Source organism: Gouania willdenowi, chromosome 14 (assembly GCF_900634775.1).
Source record: "Gouania willdenowi chromosome 14, fGouWil2.1, whole genome shotgun sequence".
Lineage (NCBI taxonomy): Eukaryota > Metazoa > Chordata > Actinopteri > Blenniiformes > Gobiesocidae > Gouania > Gouania willdenowi.
In genome coordinates, this window is record NC_041057.1 from 27,732,370 (window position 1) to 27,752,484 (window position 20,115).

The 20,115-nt window shown below is 39.6% G+C and overlaps 1 protein-coding gene across 1 annotated transcript in view; it reads right to left on the reverse strand.

Annotated features, from left to right (window-relative positions):
• uvrag (UV radiation resistance associated gene) overlaps window positions 1-20,115 on the reverse strand; it is a 163,461-nt gene that overhangs the window by 107,172 nt on the left and 36,174 nt on the right. Inside the window, exons 8-9 of the mRNA XM_028467535.1 lie at window positions 18,708-18,834; window positions 5,183-5,267 (exon numbers count right to left, since the gene is read on the reverse strand). Of these exons, the coding sequence (XP_028323336.1) occupies window positions 5,183-5,267; window positions 18,708-18,834 (212 nt within the window). The remainder of the gene's footprint in view (window positions 1-5,182; window positions 5,268-18,707; window positions 18,835-20,115) is intronic.

Genomic DNA, 20,115 nt, shown 5'->3' on the forward strand with positions numbered 1-20,115 from the left:
TCTTTGCTGTGTGAGTGTGGTGGTGGGAGGAGTTCGCCTCTGAGTGGTGTCTGTAAGGCTGTGTGTGAGCTTCACTTGGTGATTATGTGTGTGTGGTTGTAGTGACACATCTCAGCTTATGAACTCGCTGTGGGTGTAGACACCATCATTGAGTGTTTTACCGTCTGTCTCTGCGCACAGTGCTGAACGGTGCCTGAGTGGGCGTGTCTTGCTGCACCTAACACCCATAATCAAGGCATTTTTTGGATTTCCCCCCTAGTGGCAGGTCAGCAGAAAGCAGGGGTTTAGTTATTCTTTGAAAGACAGGTGCAAAAACAGTGTGCAACAAATTTAGAAATTTTTTTGGCAGGGATTTCAGTAAATCAGACCCTGAGTCAGAGATGGGCAACATGTATGACAGTGAGGGCCACAAGAATGTGGTTGTCTAATCCTAGGGCCACAGTATCAATATTCATGACAAAATTTTGAATTTCAATCAATCAAACTTAATTTATATAGCACCTTTTCGACAAATTCAATTGTAGATCAAAGTGCTTTACAGAATTTTGCAACATGATTTACAAAAGTTAGAAATTATAATAAAAAATGGCTTAGAAACTAATGCACACAGAAGTTATTTAATAAAATAATTAAAAAGATGGCAAATAAAACATTAAAATTAGAACAAAAACAATAAAAGTTAAAAACAAAATATTTAATGGCTAAAAATATCAAAGTAGAAGCGTAAAATTATGAAGCACTAAAAAAGCCAGACTGAATAAATTAAAAACCGGAATATTTTCAGCTCCTATGAGATCTCCTGGCAGGCAGTTCCACTGTCTAGGTGCATAAAAATTTAAGGAGAGTTTTGCTCTTTGAAACAGCTAAAATGATCTAAACATTAACATGGAAAAAAACAAGTAATTTGTGTGTTTTTGTTGCACTTTTTATATTTTCATGTACTGTATGTTTATGTTGTATATTTGTTGTTCCGACCAGCCTCCTTTTTTGTATTACATTCGATTAAAAGTGATTTGGTTTTCACCTACATTTCTCCCAGTCAACACATGTATGTCAAATTAATACATTATTTGTTGTCACAATTTGTGAGAACTAAAAATTATTTTTCTTAACACTTTTCGAAAAAAAAAGAACCACAGACCCTTAAATAAAAAATGATTTGCCAGAACTGATTAAGAAGCACAAAAAACCAATAAATGATTCTAAATTGTATTTGTGTTTATTTAAATTCTAAACTGAAACATTTAAAAAGAGTTAGTAAGACAAATCCATTAAATATAAAGTGAAAAAAGTGAAATGAGTGATCAGTAAAAATCAGCAGGCGATGTATGGCATATGTTTTTTTTTTGTTTTTTTTAATTAATGTTAAAGGTGCAGTCTGTAACTCAAATAAAAGTGACTTGTCATATTTGCTAAAGCTGTCACTATGTAAGGACAGCTTTACATCAAACTCGTAGTTTGTCTGAAAAAAACAGGCTCATTGAGTCCCTCCTGCTGCTACTGCAGCCTTTGGCAGATTGCCAGAATGCACCGCGACCGAGCAAAAAGAACCAATCAGTTTGCTGAGCTGTCTAACAGCTGTTGCTCACAGGCCACGCCCTTTTCCCGGGACTAGAACACCGTCTTTTTTACAGTGTATGGTCTAGAGGAGTAGAAGATGGAATAAGCAACATTTCTGCTTGAAAGGTAATTACTGCTGCTTGATTTACATTTTGTTTGATTCATAATTGATACACTAGAACTCTGTAGTGCATGTGTTTGTTCATGTGCGCGCAGCAGCCTCCGTGTGGGCTACAGTGTCGAATAACCGGTGACCTTCTCACGAGGGCTTATGATGCTGGAGCACGTGCTGGTCGCATGGGAAACTCCCTATCACACCTCATGTTGGCCCTCTCAGCCTCACTGCAGGAGGGCGGTGTACATGCCGATGCGGTCACCTTCTGTGATGCCTCATTGGAGGCTTTTGGGCTCATGTCCAGAGAGCTTGGGCGAATAATGTCCATCTTAGTCCAAGCTCGTCGTCAGGTTTGGCTGTCCCAGTCAAACTTAATGGAGGCAGCCAGGAGAATGCTGCGCAACCTCCCAGTCGAACCAGGGGAGATATTTGGTCCAGCAGCCCAGGAAGCGCTGGAACGGACCATCCAGGCGGGGCAAACCAGGCAGCAGCTTGCCGGGCTTAGCCAGATGCCGCCTACTGATAGACCCCCGGCCGGCAGGCTGAGGGCCCCCCCCGGTGGTTTTTCGCAGCCACATGCCGTCGACAACTCACTCCACTGGTCGTCGTGATGCCCAGCGTCCCGCACGGACACCAGTCTGGGATTTTCGGGGCTCTGCTCGCCTGCCCCCCAGACAATTTCGAGCTCCAGAGCCTTTTCCGCCCTCCCACTAGGGCCCCAAGGGGCAGAGATTGAGGCTTTGGGGCCGGCGGTCGGACTTTTTTCGCATCAGCAGCTCCAACAGTGGGCTACGAGCAATGCATATACCGGGAGAACAGAACCATTTGGCGGACTTCCTCTCCCGTCGGAAACCTCCGTCAGGGGAGTGGCACCTCCACCCGGAGGTAACGAACATTATATGGCGCATATTCGGCAGGGCAGAGGTGGACCTCTTTGCTTCGGAGCAGTCGACCCACTGCCCTCTGTGGTTCTCCTTGGCCGAGACAACCGGTCCTCTCGGCCAGGACGCATTGGCTCATCCTTGGCCGGATGGCCTCCTGTATGCCTTCCCTCCGTTTCCTCTGATTCAGCTGGTACTCCACAGGGCTCCCTTCTGGCCAGGAAGGAGCTGGTTCCCACTGCTGCACAGCCTCTGTCACGGCGCACCGTGGCGCCTTCCCGACAGGAGGGATCTCCTGTCCCAACTGGCCGGGCAAATTTGGCACCCCAATCCGCAACTCCTTCAACTGTGCGTTTGGCCACTGGGGGGCCCGAGACGCTCCTGAGCGTCTGTGCTGACCCAGTTAGATATACTATAATGAATGCAAGAGCGCCGTCTACTCGCCTGCAGTATGAGAACAGATGGAAACTTTTTTCCCGACTGGTGTACAAGGCGCACTGCCCTGTGCCAGCTATTCTGGACTTTCTCCAGTCCCTTCTGGACAAAGGGCTTTCTCATTCAACGCTGAGAGTCTATGTCGCAGCAATATCTTGCAGACATGTAATGGTCGACAATGGCACAATTGGTAGCCACAAGCTGGTGTCCCTTTTTTTGAGAGGAGCTTGGAGGTTGCATCCTCCAAGAGCCACAAGGACTCCAGCATGGGATCTTCCCCTGGTGCTGGAGGCATTGCGCCTTCCACCGTTTGAGCCCTTGGCACGAGCAGCGCTGAAGTGGGTTACCCTTATGACTGCGTTCCTTCTGGCCATTTCCTCCGCAAAGCGTGACGGTGAGCTGCACGCCCTGTCAATCAGCGACACATGTCTGAGGTGGAATTCGGATGGCTCGGAAGTCACTCTGTGGCCGAACACAGCTTTTCTCCCTAAAGTGCTGTCCCGCGCTCACCTCAACCAGCCCATTCGGCTGGCACGGTTCAACCCTTCTTCCGTGGAGCCAGTGGTTCAGTCTGACCTATTGTGCCCAGTGCGCGCCCTGGAAGCCTACATTGCAGCTACTGTAGGTTTTCAGGGGTCTGATCAGCTCTTTCTTTGTTATGGTGGCCCTAACAGGGGTGGTGCTGTCTCCAAGCAGCGCCTGTCCAACTGGATTGTCGATGTGATTGCCCATGCATATCAGGCAAGTAACCGTCTCATCCCATCTGGTGTGCGGTGCCACTCTACCAGGAGTGTTGCTACATCATGGGCTGCCCTGAGGGGAGTGCCCCTGGAAGACATCTGTGCTGCGGCCTCATGGGCGTCGCCAGGCACTTTCTCCAGATTCTACAGGGTGAATGTAGCCACACCCCATCCATTGGCTGTGGTCCTTCGGCCAGAGTCCTCTGACCCTACACACTGAAGGGTGGTAAGCAGGATTCTTCGTGACTTTTCTGGTAAAAGTCATTCAGTGCTTAAAGCACCGCCTCTGGCGGTCAGCAGGGATGAAATAGAACGAAGAGTTACGAATGTAACTATGGTTCTATGAATCCCGAATGACCGCCAGAGCTCTTTGTCACTCAGAACCCTCGTGTGCTCGCGATAAGATTCTGTAGGAAAGTGCCCTGGAGTGATACCGGAAGATATAAACTTCCTCTGGGTCATCCAGGGGTCACGGGTGACATTGTTGGTATACATACTCGCACTGCGCATGCGCGAAGGGGAATATTCAGTGCTTAAAGCACCGCCTCTGGCGGTCATTCGGGATTCATAAAACCATAGTTACATTCGTAACTCTTTGTTATATTACTGTGATGTTGCTGTCGGGCTAATGTTAGCTTGAGGGAGAGACTTTGGAAAGTTTGGAGGCAAGAGAGCAGCGAGTGAGAGGGATCTGAGAGTTGCGGACTGCACCTTTAAGGATTTACTTTTAATGTCCATCCTAACTCCTTCTCCCCTGTTCTATCCCCCTCACAAGGGTGTAACAGTGCTTTCTCTTTTTATGTTTTTCCTAAAATAAAGTTAAGCTTACCATTCTTTAAGGAAGGCTGGTGATGGTCACAACTAAGCAATGTAATAAATGAATTTGTTGTCAGGTTATTATCAAAAATAAAATATGCATAGCTGTGCATTACATATAGTGTTAACCTTTGATAGCATGCAGACAAACTGTAGCTTTTCTCTAGCTGTTCTTAAATTATCGTGGTAAAAGCAAATGATTACATTGTTCATTCAGTAATAAATCCCTGAAAACATTTGTGAGTCAGTTTATTAGTCAATAATGTTGATTAAATCCTGAATGATAAGTAGAAGGCTGATTGTCCAAGTGTCAGTGTTGATTTCCTGTTTGCTGGTTCACAGCAGCTCCTGCTGGCCCTCCAGAGGCTCTGGTTCATCCTCTGTGACTGCCAGCTACTTCACAAATAAATTACATCCAGAAACAGCATCCTTAGCAGACATCTGCCTGTAGGCTCCCACACAAAAACATCCCCTTGTTTTAAGAGATCGAGGTGGGAGGCAAAGCCTGAGCGGTAATCTCATCACAGTTTAATGTAACATGTTGGACCAGTGCTCTGTTCACCCCACAGGGATGAATGCAATGAATGGGTTTTCTAACGCACATGAATCAGTGCTAATTAAAGCTTTGTACGCACCTCTTGGCTGCACATTCCTTCTCCAGCTTGCTTAAGGAACTCCTCTCCTCATGTAGACTGTCGTGTTGAGCAGAAAACACTTCCTCTGACAAAAGAAAACAGGAAATTATCAGCTGTGTGTATGTGTGTGTGTGTGTGTGTGTGTTGTTAAGATATCCAGGTGGCCTCGTTTGGTTGTGTGAGATTCACTGTCTGTAAAGCGGTGAAAGATTGCAGGATCAGACAACACTTTTGATCAGAGACAAACCGTTTCCTTCTGACACCACATAAAACCAAACAACACATGTTATGCAGATTATAGGATTTGTCAGAAACAGTAAATACAGAATGGAGCAAATAAATAAAATCAAACAGATAATGGACATGAATGATAAAGCGATGGGCAGTTGGCAAACCACAGTATACAATACATCAGCATGGGTTCAAAGCACAAAAGTATGAGGTAGAATTTGCACCTGAAACCAAAAAGTGCATTACATACATGATCACACAAAGACAAGGACTGAATGTTATTAACTGACATGAGGGTCAAATATCAGAAAATAATATCAGCAATTCAAATAACCACCAATCTGAACATTAATACAGGAAAGAACAAAAGGTCGTTTTGGTGTTTTTTGTTTTGTTTTGTTTTTTTTGTCATATAGTGTGTTTTTGTTATTATTTTGCATGTTTTGTGGAGTCATTTTTGTGTTTTTGATGTAATTTTGTTTTTTGTGTTTTTATGATCCTTTGTGCATTTTTGCTGGCATTTCTTTATTTATTTTGCTAATTTTCATTATTTTCTCTCATTTTGTATATTTTATAATGTTTTGTGTGTTTTAGGAATCATTTTGTGTGTCTTTCTTTTTCTATATTTTTGTTGTTTGTGTACTTGTTATTTTTTATTGTCATTTTGTATATCTTGCTCTCATTTTTATTTATTTGTCATCTTTTTGAGTAATTTTCTGTCATTTTGGGTGTTTTTAGAGTCAATTTGTGCATTTACTTTGAGGGCCGCACAAAATTAGACCGAAGGCTAACAATTCAACTGGTTTGAAGTCTGTCTTAAGTGGCTTTAAAGAGTTACAACTTATCACAGGATGTTTCAGGGGCTGGACCTACAGGCTGATTCTACATGGTTTCTGTGATTACCTCCATTATATACAAAGGCATATATTAAAGCTGGGTGAGCAATGTCTAACCTTACCAAAGCCATAGCATTCCTGTACACGCCTGCTAATAACAATAGATGCACATAAAGATATTGGCCCTCATTTATTAACCTTGCGTGAAAACGAGTGCAAATCTGAGTGCACATTGTGTACGACAGGACCAACGTGGGACTTGTGAAACATTTATATCTGAGCAATCCCAGCGCACCAATGATCAGGGGTTGATAAATATAGCCGCTGAATTTGATCATCATTAACATGTTACACCCTCAAATAAATAATCCTGGTTCAGAGACCCCACCCACTGAGGCCAAACAAACACGCACTGGGAAGGTAGTGAACGTATCTGAAATGAAAATCAGCGCATTCACAGCTGAGGTGAAGAAAAACAAAGATGTGCTTTTCGGTAGTGTGAAAACCGGAATTTAAGGAGCTCATTCAATGGAAGCGTTTCCGTATTGGAGCAGACTTGAGCTAAGATTTGAATTAAATTCTCCGTAGCTGACTTAACCCATGACTAATGGCGGTGTTTATGCTTTTCATAGCCCAAATCGCTAAACATAGCTATTTCCTAACCGCTGTTAGGCAGGAGGAGGCCACACCCCTTCTCAAAGGCACGTTGCTGCTGTGCCTCTGTTCCCATAGCGTGTTTTTATGTGTTTGCGCATGCTCAGTCAGTTCCCCAAGATGAAAACCATTTAACCAAAGGCAGCGCAGAGAGCTGCCTTTGGACGTAACCGTGCTATGCTAAATGCTATACCTAAGTTCAGTGCATTAGTGAATTGATATCACGTGACCACTGCTGCTACGTTCTCTATCTAGTGGGCGGGATAACACTACAGTCAGGATGACAGCGCTAGACAAGATAAAGAAACTTTTCTTCGAGGAAAAACGACAGCTTTTAAAAGATGGAGACCAACACCTGAGTTACCAGAGCTTCAGCAAAGGTAAGGTCAGAAAATGTTTCATACTTTTCACAGTAAATGGTACAAAAGGAAGGATTGACTTTGTGGATGCTCCTCACTGAGGCTGTTCTGAGTTGTTGTTGTCATTTTTTCCGTGTTTCTGTTTCTCCAACACAAACAACAGATGTGCTGCCGTGTCATGAGATATATCTTGCTGGGAGAGTATGGAGGCTATATTAAATAATTGTTTATGTTTCTTTAATGGTGTTTTACAATGTTGATTTTGTTAGATGGCTAAATACTTGTTCATGTGGATCTTGTTGGGTTTTTTCTTTCTTATTATGAATTTTATATTTTGATAAGTGCATTGAGATGACTTTGTTGTAAATTGCGCTATACAAATAAAGTTGAATTGAATTGAATTAACACTTGCCAGCAGAAACATATAAAATTGTCATTGGCGTTGACATTGGTGGTCTCAATTTGGAACGCCCTGCCTACCCTACCCTAGTGCTTACGGCACGTCACTGTTTAAATGTTATGTTACTCATTAACGGGTAATACCCTGCTTTTTGGTCAAGAAAAAGTATATGAGTCAGGCTTGCAAGCGCGAGTCCGTGTGAGTGTGTTGAGCGCGGGGTGAACCTATGCGCTCCTGCCCTGTAGCAGCTGGGTTTATCAGTGGGTTTATCCAGCATTCTGTTGAAGAAAAGCCAAAAAAGTGGTATGAGTAATAACGTAGGCTTTCAGAAATTCATTCATTTTGTTTTAATAATCAATTTTGATCTGTTCTGAAAGTGTGTTTAATTATGTTTAAATGACAGCTGAGAATAGTTTAATACTTTATTTTCAGTCTCAGTCACATTAGGCAGTGCTACAGCACAAAACCACACACTCAGGTTTGCGTACACAAAGTCAGACCTGACGCGAGATCTGATCGTAGCGTACTATCAAGTCAGAATTGATTAATACCAGAGCTTGCGTGAATTTGGTCGAGCGCACGTCGTACGCTCAGATCTTAACGTACGAACCGTTGATAAATAAGAACCAATGTCTCCAATTGTTAGAAAACGGCATATGGTCTCAGGAAGACAAATGCAGCAACATTTAAATATGGCAAAGAATGTTTCCAAGATATTTCCACCTAAATGTATGATTCTTCCATTTCATAGGGGCTTAAAGTGAGAGAGAGAGTGGAGAGTGAGCGAGATAACAGAGACGTTCAGCAGTATCTCCATCAGATAAGCTTGAAAGACAAATCGGGTCACACGGAGATCAGACAGGCTATCCCACTGCTAACCAACACATATTTTAACATCTACTGCACTACTGCTTTCATGTGATGCCCATCTCTGTCAAATCTCATCTGTCCATCCATTTTCTCAGTGTTCCACACTCCTGGATGATAGAGTTGTCTACAGCACACCTGATTCAAATGAACGGGTCATTATGAAGCTCTGAAACAGTGTGCGTCATTGGAATCAGGTGCGTCAGCGCAGTGGGACATCAGAATCATGCAGAGAATGGCCTCACGAGCCAGTGTGAAGAACACTGCTCTAACCTATTTCAGGTGGCTTTATAATTCACAAAGACAGCTCACAATACAAATATGTTCTGGATTCAATAAAGCAAAAAAATGTTAACACTGTCCAAGTTCATAGCATAGAATCATACTACTTTGGATCCACCTTATCTAATGTGGCTAATAATTGGAAAAAAAGACAAGATAGAGAATTGAGAGCAAATGTTTAAGTGAGCAATTATGATAGTGATCTCAACATAATTTTGAGCTTCTCTTTCTTGGGGTTTGACATACATTCTCCTCCCTTGTATTAGTTCAGAAATGGGAACTTTTATCACAGTGGGTACCACAGAAACGTGATTGTCTGATGCTTTGTATATTTTTGTTGAGGTTTTTTGTAGGGCTGCTCAATTAATCGAAATTCGATTTCTGTTTTTTCACTTTTTTTTTTTAAACATACGTTTTATTCGCTAAATAAAACAAAGCCACGACTTCGGACATCTACAAATAATAAAGCTTGGCACACATGTTATTAATACTAACTTTGAGTTGTTTAATCCACACATATGCAAGCTCCTCCCCTCCGCCCTCCCCCTCTCAAAGCCAAAGCTAGCCTGCAGGATAACACAAGGAAAGTTGTTGCTAGTGGTCTTAAAACATAGCAGGAGAAATGCAGCAAAAACGCTTGGTAAACAAGCAAGGGAAGTCAAATTCTCTTCTAAGGGAACACTTTGGGTTTGATGATAAAGACCTAAAGCAGGGGTCTGCAACTTTTACTCTCAAAGGAGCCATTTTGCCTTATCTCACATGGATTAAAGTCCGCCTGGAGCCAAAAAAAATACCTTCTCGATGAAGTTTATTAAATTCTGTACAGTTAAAATGATATAGAATGTTTGATTTCATTTGATTTGATTTTTATTGATCATGTAAATGGCAACTTAAAAACAGTTTAAAATAAAATAAAATATTCTTACAAATCTCAGTTTACATGAACACAATGTTATATAAAGAAGATTTTTTTTTTTGGTTAATGTATTTGAAAGGCTACAAAAAGTAACTTGAAGTTTGTTAACACATGATGATGTGGTCAACACATGCTAATTGCTCATTTCTTGCCACACATAAATCCTGCATATTAAACCTGCACATTGGTGGTTAAATGAATCTGTTCCCACACAATTAAAATCTCTATTTTCTTCCAGAATAGTGTTTTTGTTGGTTTAATCATCTTACCAGGAATTTAAAACGTAAGGTTAGCCACAGGTGCAGGAAAGTTGATGGTCTGTAGATGTTACAGGAGGTGAAGTAGGAAGGTGCTGAGTCATTGCACAAAGTGATTTATTTTAGGTTAACAAATTGTTGTATCTTTATTTTATTTGTTATTAATCTTTAATTGCCTCTGTAAGAAAATAACTTTTTATTTCAATGTATTGTTTTAAGGCTATAGGGAGCCATTGCAAGAGTTAAAGAGCCACATGAGGCCCCAGAGCCGCAGGTTGCAGACCCCTGACCTAGAGCAAACACACATCGTGTGCAAGAAGTGTTTTGTTTTGTGCAAATGTGAACATACTTCATTTTACTGTTTGAAGGATTTTATTTATGTTTAAAGAAAATATTGTGTTTTTTGTTCAAAAAATAAATCACCTTTTGGTTGACAAATAATTGTTTGAATAATCGTGATTATTATTTTTTCTATAATCGAGCAGCCCTAGTTCTTTGTGGGTTTTTGGTGTCATTCTGTGTATTTTTGTTGTCATTTTGTATATTTTTCTGTCCTGTATTTTTTGTTTTGTTTTGTATAAATAGATTAGATTATACATTATTAATCACACAATGGGAAAATTCCCTTATTAGAGCAGTGAAAAAATAAAATAAAAAAACTAATTATATAATACACCCTATTCAGAAAAGAAAAAACATTTTAACAATATACAATAAACCTATGAGTGAATTACAAGTGAATGGGTTTTTTGTGTATTTTTGTTGTCGTTTCGTATATCTGTAAGTTACTTATAGTCATTTTGTGGGTTTTTGAAGAAATTTTGTGTATGTTTTGTTTTTTGTTTTTTTTTTTTCGTGGGCTACACAAAATAAGGCCAAGGGCCAGGTCTGTATTAGAATATTATTGAGTAAGAATAAAGCTAATTTGCAAAAAATGGTCTGAAAACAAGAGCTTTATCCAGTGACACAGCTCTCCCTTCACTATTATTTGTTAGATGTTGCAGAGTTAAGAACAAGGCAGCACTTCCTTCATTTTTCTTCAGACCATTTAAAAAAAAAAAAAAAACCAGGACAGAGGATGACAAACTGAACAAAAACTGAAAAGAGTACTATTTGTTTACTTGTGTGATACATATCAGTGCAGCCTTCATCACCTCAAAGAGAAATAAAAGCAAAAAAAAAAAGAGTTTAAATTCTCCCAATATCTTTATATGCCAGTAGTAACTCAGGTAGTACTCGAACATGGAAAAAATTAAATAAATAAATGAAATACGGGATAGCAACTCTGCTTCAAGCTTTGCAAAAGAGGGAAAAGGCAAATTTCCTCTCTGCACACACCTGCCTGGGCGTGGCACTGGATGTTTGGGTTTGCTCAGCTGTTTGTTTTGAAGGAGGTGGGCTCTGCTGGGAAAGAGGCTGATAAGACTTGTTGGCTAATGCATCCTGTGAATAGGGCAGAGACAGGAAGACCACACAGGCCAGGTACAGATGAGATCCTCGAGAGCGTGACGAAAAATGGAGATTAAGAGTCCGTATACAGGATGGCCTATGGGGACACGCTGCATAGCAATGTGCTTACACACGCTGCTAAACTGTCAATGAAGTTTGGAAGAAAAGCTGCATCTGAGAAGTGCAGGAACGTGTGAAAACTCAACAAATTGAACATGAAACAATGATTGATGTTTCAAGCCTTGACAACTGATGTTTGAGAACACTGCTAGTGTTGACACCAGATTTAATTTTCTTTGTCAGGTTCTGTTTGGTTTTAGTTGGCTTTAGCTGTTGTGGTCCTTTTTGTTTTTCGGTGAGTCTTTGTTTATTCTGGTTAGTTTCAATTCTAGTTTCATGCTTTACCTCATATCTTTGTGTTCCCAAGTCTTCCTGCTTATGTCTCCACCACCCAGTGATGTCAGTGGCTGTGATAGAACTGGTACACTCCGTACTATGCACTACAAACTCAATGAGTGTATACCGTCTACTATGTACTATAAGTATGGTTAGGAGGATTAGGAGTTGATCGTTCCCACTAAAGTATACTTCCATGTTTCCCAAAATACATTTCAAACCTGAAGCACACTGAGACTAAATATCTCTGTTGATTCCCTACCTTTGAAAGTTCTGAAAGCATTTTAAGTGAAAAAGTGACCAAGTAAAATATCAACATCTGCTCATTTCATCCATAAAACTCATGTAAACACAATTCATTCCGACATTCCAGAGATTTTCAGAGACCATCCATTGTGCAAGTGACAAAACTTCCAGTTAACTTCAAAACAAGAGCCCTATTTATAAAAGTGTTAAAAACTAATAGAAGACAAGAAGAGATGCTTTTTTTAAAAAAAAAAAAAAAAAAAAAGGGGGATGTTTGATTTTCAGTTTGAAGCTGGTCCCAGGACAATTTTAGATTCCGCTCGCAATGCATCATGGGGCGGTTGAGTATGACTAGTGTGCCCACCGTGCATACTTAAAAAATGTCCCAATATAGTATACAGCAGGGTTGGGAACCTCTGGGTACCTCACGATACGCGATACAACGCTCAAGATAACGATTATCTCACGATATGACGATACTGCGATTATCAATATATTGGTCAGAAATCAATCTACGATAATCTAACAAAAAAAAAAAAAGATTAAGTGGAAAAAAAACAATTTATATCTCTGAAAGACAATAAATTGAAAAAGTGTCCTATGAAGAGTGACACTATTTTAGTGCAACATTTCTGTAAACAAAAAGTGTCAACCAATGTAAATGAATAAGTATCTCCAATAGTGCTTTCTGTAAACAAACAATAGGGTTTTTCTTACCAGTGACACATTATAGTGCAATATTCCAGTAAACAAAATATTGGTTTCTTCAACAGCAACCAAATTTCTGCACATTTTAGTGAAAAAGCAGAAAAGGTTTTGGGAAAAAAAAAAAAAAAAAAAAATTATAAATTTAAAAAATTTTATTAAAAATAATCGATACTTAGCGTGAGCATATCGATAATTGATTGTGCGAAAAAATATTGTGATATATCGCCGTATCAAGATATTGTCACACTTCTGGTACATTATGGTATTTCTCGCATACTCAGTCGTTTCATACTATCTAATGTGAACGCACTACATACTAATTTTGATGTCAGACTTAGTATGAGTAATACGTTAGTATGACATTTACGACCACAGCACATGATCTAACCAATGGGATTCTTAATTAAATCAAAGACAAGATGGACTGACTAAGGCTGTTTTCGTGTTGAACTTAGAGGTCGACCGATATTGGATTTTGAAAGGCCAATGCCGATTCTTTAATAAAAAAAATTCAGCCGATGGCTGATATCTAAAGCCAATTTTGGAAGCCGATATACTTTTTTTAAAGCACATTGATTATGAAAGACAATTGAAACACTAATATGATATAAACGTATATATTAGAAATTAAATACACCAATAGAACTCTTAACATTTATTGAACTTTAAATATACCCGTACACAACCAAGTAAAACAAGTAGCAGTAAAGCATGACAACAATATACAATGTGCAAGTAGTGGGTTTAAACTAAATACCAGTTTTAGGTATAACCACTCACTCCTTCCCTCTGTTCACAGCCACCACCATTATACCTAAGCTTCACACTTGTCACCATATGCACAACTACAACATGACATATCTCTCTCACTTTAAAATAATCAACACTTCCCCACCCTTTCAATTTCCTACCTTGAATCTCTCCTCCCTGTTCCCTTCCCCCACTTAGGTGTAACACTGCCCTCTCTTTTTATCTCGTTGTGATTTTGTGTTTTTGGAATCAATTTTTTTTTTATTTCATTTATAAAACCTGAGCTCAGCAACATTTGGGAAGCACTGACTTTGGATTTTGAGAATATAGGAAAAGAGTAACTATAGATATGTTTACTAACAGTGAGCCAATAATAAAATTGATTATGTTTATTTCAATGACGACTAAATTAGCAACATAAATTTGGTCGTTATTACAATGAGGGGAGCATTTTCTAACTCGTTTTAAAACTGTTCATTTTAGTTTTTAAAATGATTGACCACTTTATCCATCATGCCAGCTGGAGTGAATTGATTTTCTTCCCAGTGGAGGCTGTTAGGAATCAAACGCCTCCCTTTTTTCCACCAATCCAGAATAGCATTCCACTACCTATTTTTTTTACAAGCTCACTGTCAAGACAGAAGTTAAGATACAATGGTTTTTGGACATGCTCTGCCATTTTATAAGAACAGATAATCAAAGGAACTAAACAAACCACATATAATGTGTTATTTGTCTAATTGTGTATGTAAATGACCCCATGTGCATATATACTAAACATGACTAATACACAGTTTCTTCTTCAACTTTGTGTGTTGTATAAACAGCTATAATATTGAGGTTCAAATGTATTTATATAAAACTGTGCAAAGTAAAAGGCAGAATTAGAAGAAGCAAACAAAATATGATGCTGATGTAAACATAAGCCAACATGTGATCAGTTGCTGCGCGCAGCTCTATAAACACCTGTCCTTAGGAGCATCCTGTCTGTAATTAATGCATTATGAAACAAATGAGCATCGGCCGGCTGATTAGAAGAGTTGAAGCTAGAGCTACAGCACAACTTCACGGATTAAAGCTTTTGAGTTATGAGTCTGGGAAAATACAACAAGACTTCAGTGCTGCCTCATTCAACCACGGCAGCTCAATTTCTCCTAAAATACCTTTTCCCTTTCAAATTGGCTGAAGGAATGTTTTTCCACAGTTTCCCAATAAGCACCTGTCAAACAGCTAGTAGCAGAGAGCCCATGAAAGAGCAAGGGAGTGTTAAAGAGATACTCAACCCAAATTACAAAGACATGCTGAAACGTTTCAGACATTTAAATGAAAGTCATTGTTTTTCACGAAAAGCAGAAGAAGAAGAAAAAAAGACTTGAGCTGCAACCCTTGTAATTAAAGTTTTTGGGTGTGCAAAAATATTTCTATGATGGCAGAATTAAACTTTGAAAATTATTAAAAGGTTTTAAGGTGAGTAGACTAGTCCTACTTTAGAGACCATCATCACAACTATGATTTCTGATACAAGATCAAGTGCTTTACCATCATTCTTTGGTTTAAAGCTGGACCGTCAATTAAGATTTTAGATGTATTAAGAGTTTTATCCTGCGCGGTACGGAACAAGACATGGTTATTTGTTTCGATACAGCTTCACTTCAATTGGCGTAAAAATAATAGTTTTAAGAATCACTACCTTTCATATTTCTTCCCTAACTTCCTGCGACTTCCATTTCCATTGGATGCCTAACTACTCAACGTTTCAGCTGCATAACTGCTCAGTAATCTGCTGTCCGTCAATCCCCACCGCCTCTGTTTGTGATGCGCGGCTGTTGAGGTCAAAGATTCAGGAGATCTCATAAATTTATGCATAAAGCCATACAAACAGTTCATTTGTCTCAGTCCCGCCCTATAAATCTTTGTGATTCAACCATGGATAAGATCAATATTTATATTTGAAATATGATCCACTGCCACCCTGTCTAGGGTGTACCCCCTCCTAGCACCTGAAGAAAACTGAAGATAGGCACCAGCAAATCCCTGCGACCCTGAAAAGGAGCAAGCTGGTTGGAAAATGAATGGAAATATGATCCGCCTTGAACGAGTATTGTATTTTGAAAATAAACTGGATATATTATTCTGTGTCTGTGCACTACTTCCTGTCCCACACAGGCTTCTTTGCTGAATGTATGCACCGTTGCTCCGGCATCCGGCAAAAATAGAAGGGTTGAATATCTGTTGCGGAGGGTGTCGCACTGACGGAGTCGTTATGCATGTGGTGAAAATTGACACATAGACTTTAATGGAAACGTATCAGAAATTGGGGGTTACACACAGTCATATCTGTCTTTCTCTCTCTCTATGCTACACGCTCACTCACACAATTGGCAGAGACAACTACTAAAGGTTCGAGCATGACTAATCTCTTACACCATCTATAACAGCAGCATATGGTATAATTTTAAGAGTGTGTTAAACTACTGCTGCAGCCAAGCCAACGCAGTCCGTCCTTTAAAAAGGACACACTACAGAACTCATTCACTGCGTTGTTCCTTATAAGAGGAAAAATCAAAAAGTGGAGCAATATAACTAAAGCAGTGAAAAGGATATGATCTGCTTAAATTGTTCTTCGTCTGTTTTGTTAACATTTTGTAACTCAATCTATATATCATATATCAAGATATGATTTTTGGTTAATTTTGCCGAGCCATAGATTGGTTTGGTCTGTAATCGTTTCATGCAGGTGTACATCCACCACTGTCCCCGTTTATCATGCATGTACAACTTCTCAACTCTTTACCATAGCACAGTACAGACTGCATGGAGTTAACTAAAATGCTATCACTACACAAAACATCCATGCTTCAGTGGCCTAGCAGAGGCAGTAAAAACCACAGGAATGGTGCATTGTGTGCGTGTGTGTTGAGTGACTCTGATCCTCTGACTGGAAGCGTGACTGAGGTTTCCTCTATGTGACAACACTCCACTGTACTCCCAACTGAACAGGTAATAAAGGGCGCTCACAGCCTCCCTCCTGCTGTTAGACTACACTGAAACCTTGGGTTATTTTTCTGTGGCAAATTCCTTACATCAGACACATACTTATATATATGACAAATGATATGTCTAAGACTAATCATCAGCACAGCAATACCTCAGGTAATAGTGTGGTATGTGGAGGCTACATTAGCTCTATAACGAGCAAGTTTTAATGAACATTTTTAGAATGGGTGAGACATTAAAAAAAAGAGAAAAAAAACAGGGTGATATTGGAGAGGCCATTAATTTTAAGGTGGTGTACATTACTACATACATGCCCTTACTTAGCTGTAGAAAGATGCAAATAATCTGTTTGAGGTTCTTTTTCTCCCATTGCTGAAAATGTCCTTATAAAGGTACATTTAAAAACGTAAATAAGGTAAAAAGCACCCCGTACTCGAGTTATGTCTTAAAGCTGTTCACTAAATATGTGATAAAATATGCATCTTAGATTAAAAAATAAAGTGCTGCCCTTTCTGTCAATGCTGGAGGTTTCAATACAATGAGGGAACCATAAAGGTGACATATCATGCTAAATCCACTTTTTTAGCCCTTAAATGCATTTTGTTGTATATTTAGAGTGCTTAGAAGTACAGAAAAAAATCAAATTAGTCTCTTCAGGTGCTCCGTTGATATCTTTATATTCTGTTTTGCTCATATTTTTCAATCTGTTTCGATTTTTCTATTCTCTATTACGTTTTTTGAACTATTACATCACAGTATTTGCAGCGGAACTGCCAAATTAGTACATCAACTCCAGGTCCAACACTTCGAGCAATCCGCCATTTTTATTACTCGCTTTTATTTTGTAGTCCAAGCTCAAGGATGCAGAAGTTACAAGAGGATAAATCAAAATGTTTGGTTGTTGGATGTAGTAACCCACACACTTCATTACACCGTCTCCCAGCATCAGAACCTTTTCAAAGTGCCTGGTTGAGTTTTATTTTTCACGGAAATGTACCCACATCTGTGGGTAAGGTCATTTTTGTGTGCGAAGCACTTCAAGGATGACTGCTTCTGCAACCTCCACCAGTATAAAGAAGGATTTGCCGAAAGACTTTGTCTGATTGAGGGTTCAATTCCTTCTATCTTTGGAGACGACGAATAGAGCACTTCGGTAAGCTGTAAATAACGCTAAAAAGTGTGATAAGACGTCCCTGTCATTGTTTTGTTAGCATTAGCAGTTGCACCGTCTTCAGACTTCATATGTTAGCGCTGTGTGCTCGTTTTAGATCCTTGATGATATGGCCTACGTGATTTAATTTAAGTCTAAAGTTTTCATTAGTCATTTCATTTTGCCGTTTTTGTCTTTGAAAAGACTGTATTAAAATGCATTTCGTGACGTTAGCATGGCGCTAGCGTTAGCTCGGTGCTTGTGTTAGCTCACTTTTTAGGGTTCTGCAGGTTCATCATCTTCATTTTCATCTCGCTCCGCTGGGTCAGACTCTGGCTCGAACATGTAAGGCTGGATGGACAAGTATTCCGTTGTTGACATTTTGTAAATAACCTCTGAATAAAAAGTTTATGCGCCGCTACATAGCCGTATCTCTTCTATCAAACTACAAAAATGGCCGAGCAGGGTGGAGTTGAACCGAGTGTCACCTGAAGAGGGGGCGGGGTATGGAGTGTCTCATTTGCATTTAAAGAGACCGCACCAAAACAAGTTGCACTCAGAAGCACATCAGAAAAGGGGTAGAAAAGGGGCCTGTGGAGCTATAATAATGTGGAATTCAGACCCAAGCATTGCAGTTCCGCTTTATATAGACCACAACTGTATGATTTATATGTAAAAAGGAAGGATTTAAAACCATGATATGTCCCCTTTAAACTTACCTGCATTATGTTGTCTTACATTCTATAATTGCAAGTTTACACACAAACCGTAAATGTGTTACTGTAGCATTTCATTTTAATGGTATTTTTAACAAACGTTTATTTTTTTTCAGACTGGATCTATTAGCAAATCTGATGTTAATAAGTGACTCAACCCAATCCATCACTCATTATGTCAGCTTGTGTTTAAACATAAATTTATCTTTAAACATAAAAGAAAAAAAAATATGCATAAAAAGAAGAGCATCTATTAGAAGGAAACAATAAGCAAGATTAAATATTTCACAAAGCACATTTCTAAAGTTTACCTTTCTTTGTCAGCTGTAACCTGTCCTTCTGCCGTAGGTCGAACTCTCTGCCAAGGGCCTTCCTCTGCCGCTGCAGCTCACTGCGCAGCACGGCTATCCGCAGCTGCATGCACTCCCGCTCTTTTTTCTGCAACATTATATATTGAACACAGTTCAAAACTAATCTTGGTTTTAATATACTTAATAAAGGATCCAAAAGGTTTATCAAAAAACAAGCTTGTTTGATTAATTGACTACAAACTTGTAAAACTGGTTGTATTGAGAACTCCACCAAGTATAAATAACCCAATGAACATGTGAATATTCTATCTAAACACGTGTCAGAGTGCAGTGGGAACTGTGGAGTTTAACGTGTATCATGGAAAAAGGTTAAGTGCAGTTGAGTTCCAGCTTTTTGGCATCCAATCAGCTGCAGTGATAACATGTGGCAGATGAGGCTGAGAGCCAAACATAAAGTGGACCGTCAACAATACAGTGTACTATTCATTTGATTAGACATTACTTTCAGGCTCTTTACTCTTCCTCACATTAAATATGTCATGCTTCATCTGAATATTTCATGCTTACAGTATACTTGCACCCTTCCATTCATATAATCTTTGTCAAACAGTAGTACATCAAGGGAAATGCCTGTGTTTTGTATGTGCAGTGGCTAATTCATCCTACCAAAAGAGAACCTCTCATTGGAATTTAAATGACATGGAATTTAAAATCTGATCGTAGGAAAGCTGAAGGTCAATGGAAAAAACAAAACTTGAAATTAATTCAGACCCGAACAAAGTGAGCCAGCTTCAACCACTGAGGGATGAGTCAACTAACATGTGGAGACTAAAACATTAGAGGAAACTGCTCAGCAGCTAAATCCATTAACTTGCTGCCTTAACATGCTGTCATCGAACTTCATTAAAACAGTTGTATAGTCAATAGTGACTGATTTGTGTCAGATAATCAACTGCTTATTCCAGTCAGGCACAGTACCAGAATCTCTGAAAGTAGAAACCTCTGTAAAAAGAGAACACTGTATGCCTCTATACTGGGTACCTATAGACCAATCAGCAACCATCCATTCATGGCCAAGACCATTAAGAAGGACATCTTCAAACATCTGATCTTATCCTTCAACAAAATATTTGATACATTTCAGTCAGGCTTTGGTTCTCATCACTGCACAGAAACATCTCTTATCAAAGTGATCAATGACATAACGTTTAACACTGATTTAGGAAAAATTTCCGTTCTCATTATATTGGATTTAATTGCTGTATTTGACACTGTGGACCAGAACATTTTGTTGCACAGATTGCAAGTCCTACTTGGAGGAGCAAAGTTATTTTCTAAGCACATCTACAGCTGGTTCAGCAAACTGCAGCTCAAGTCTTAACCAAGACAAAGATCAGAGCACATTAGT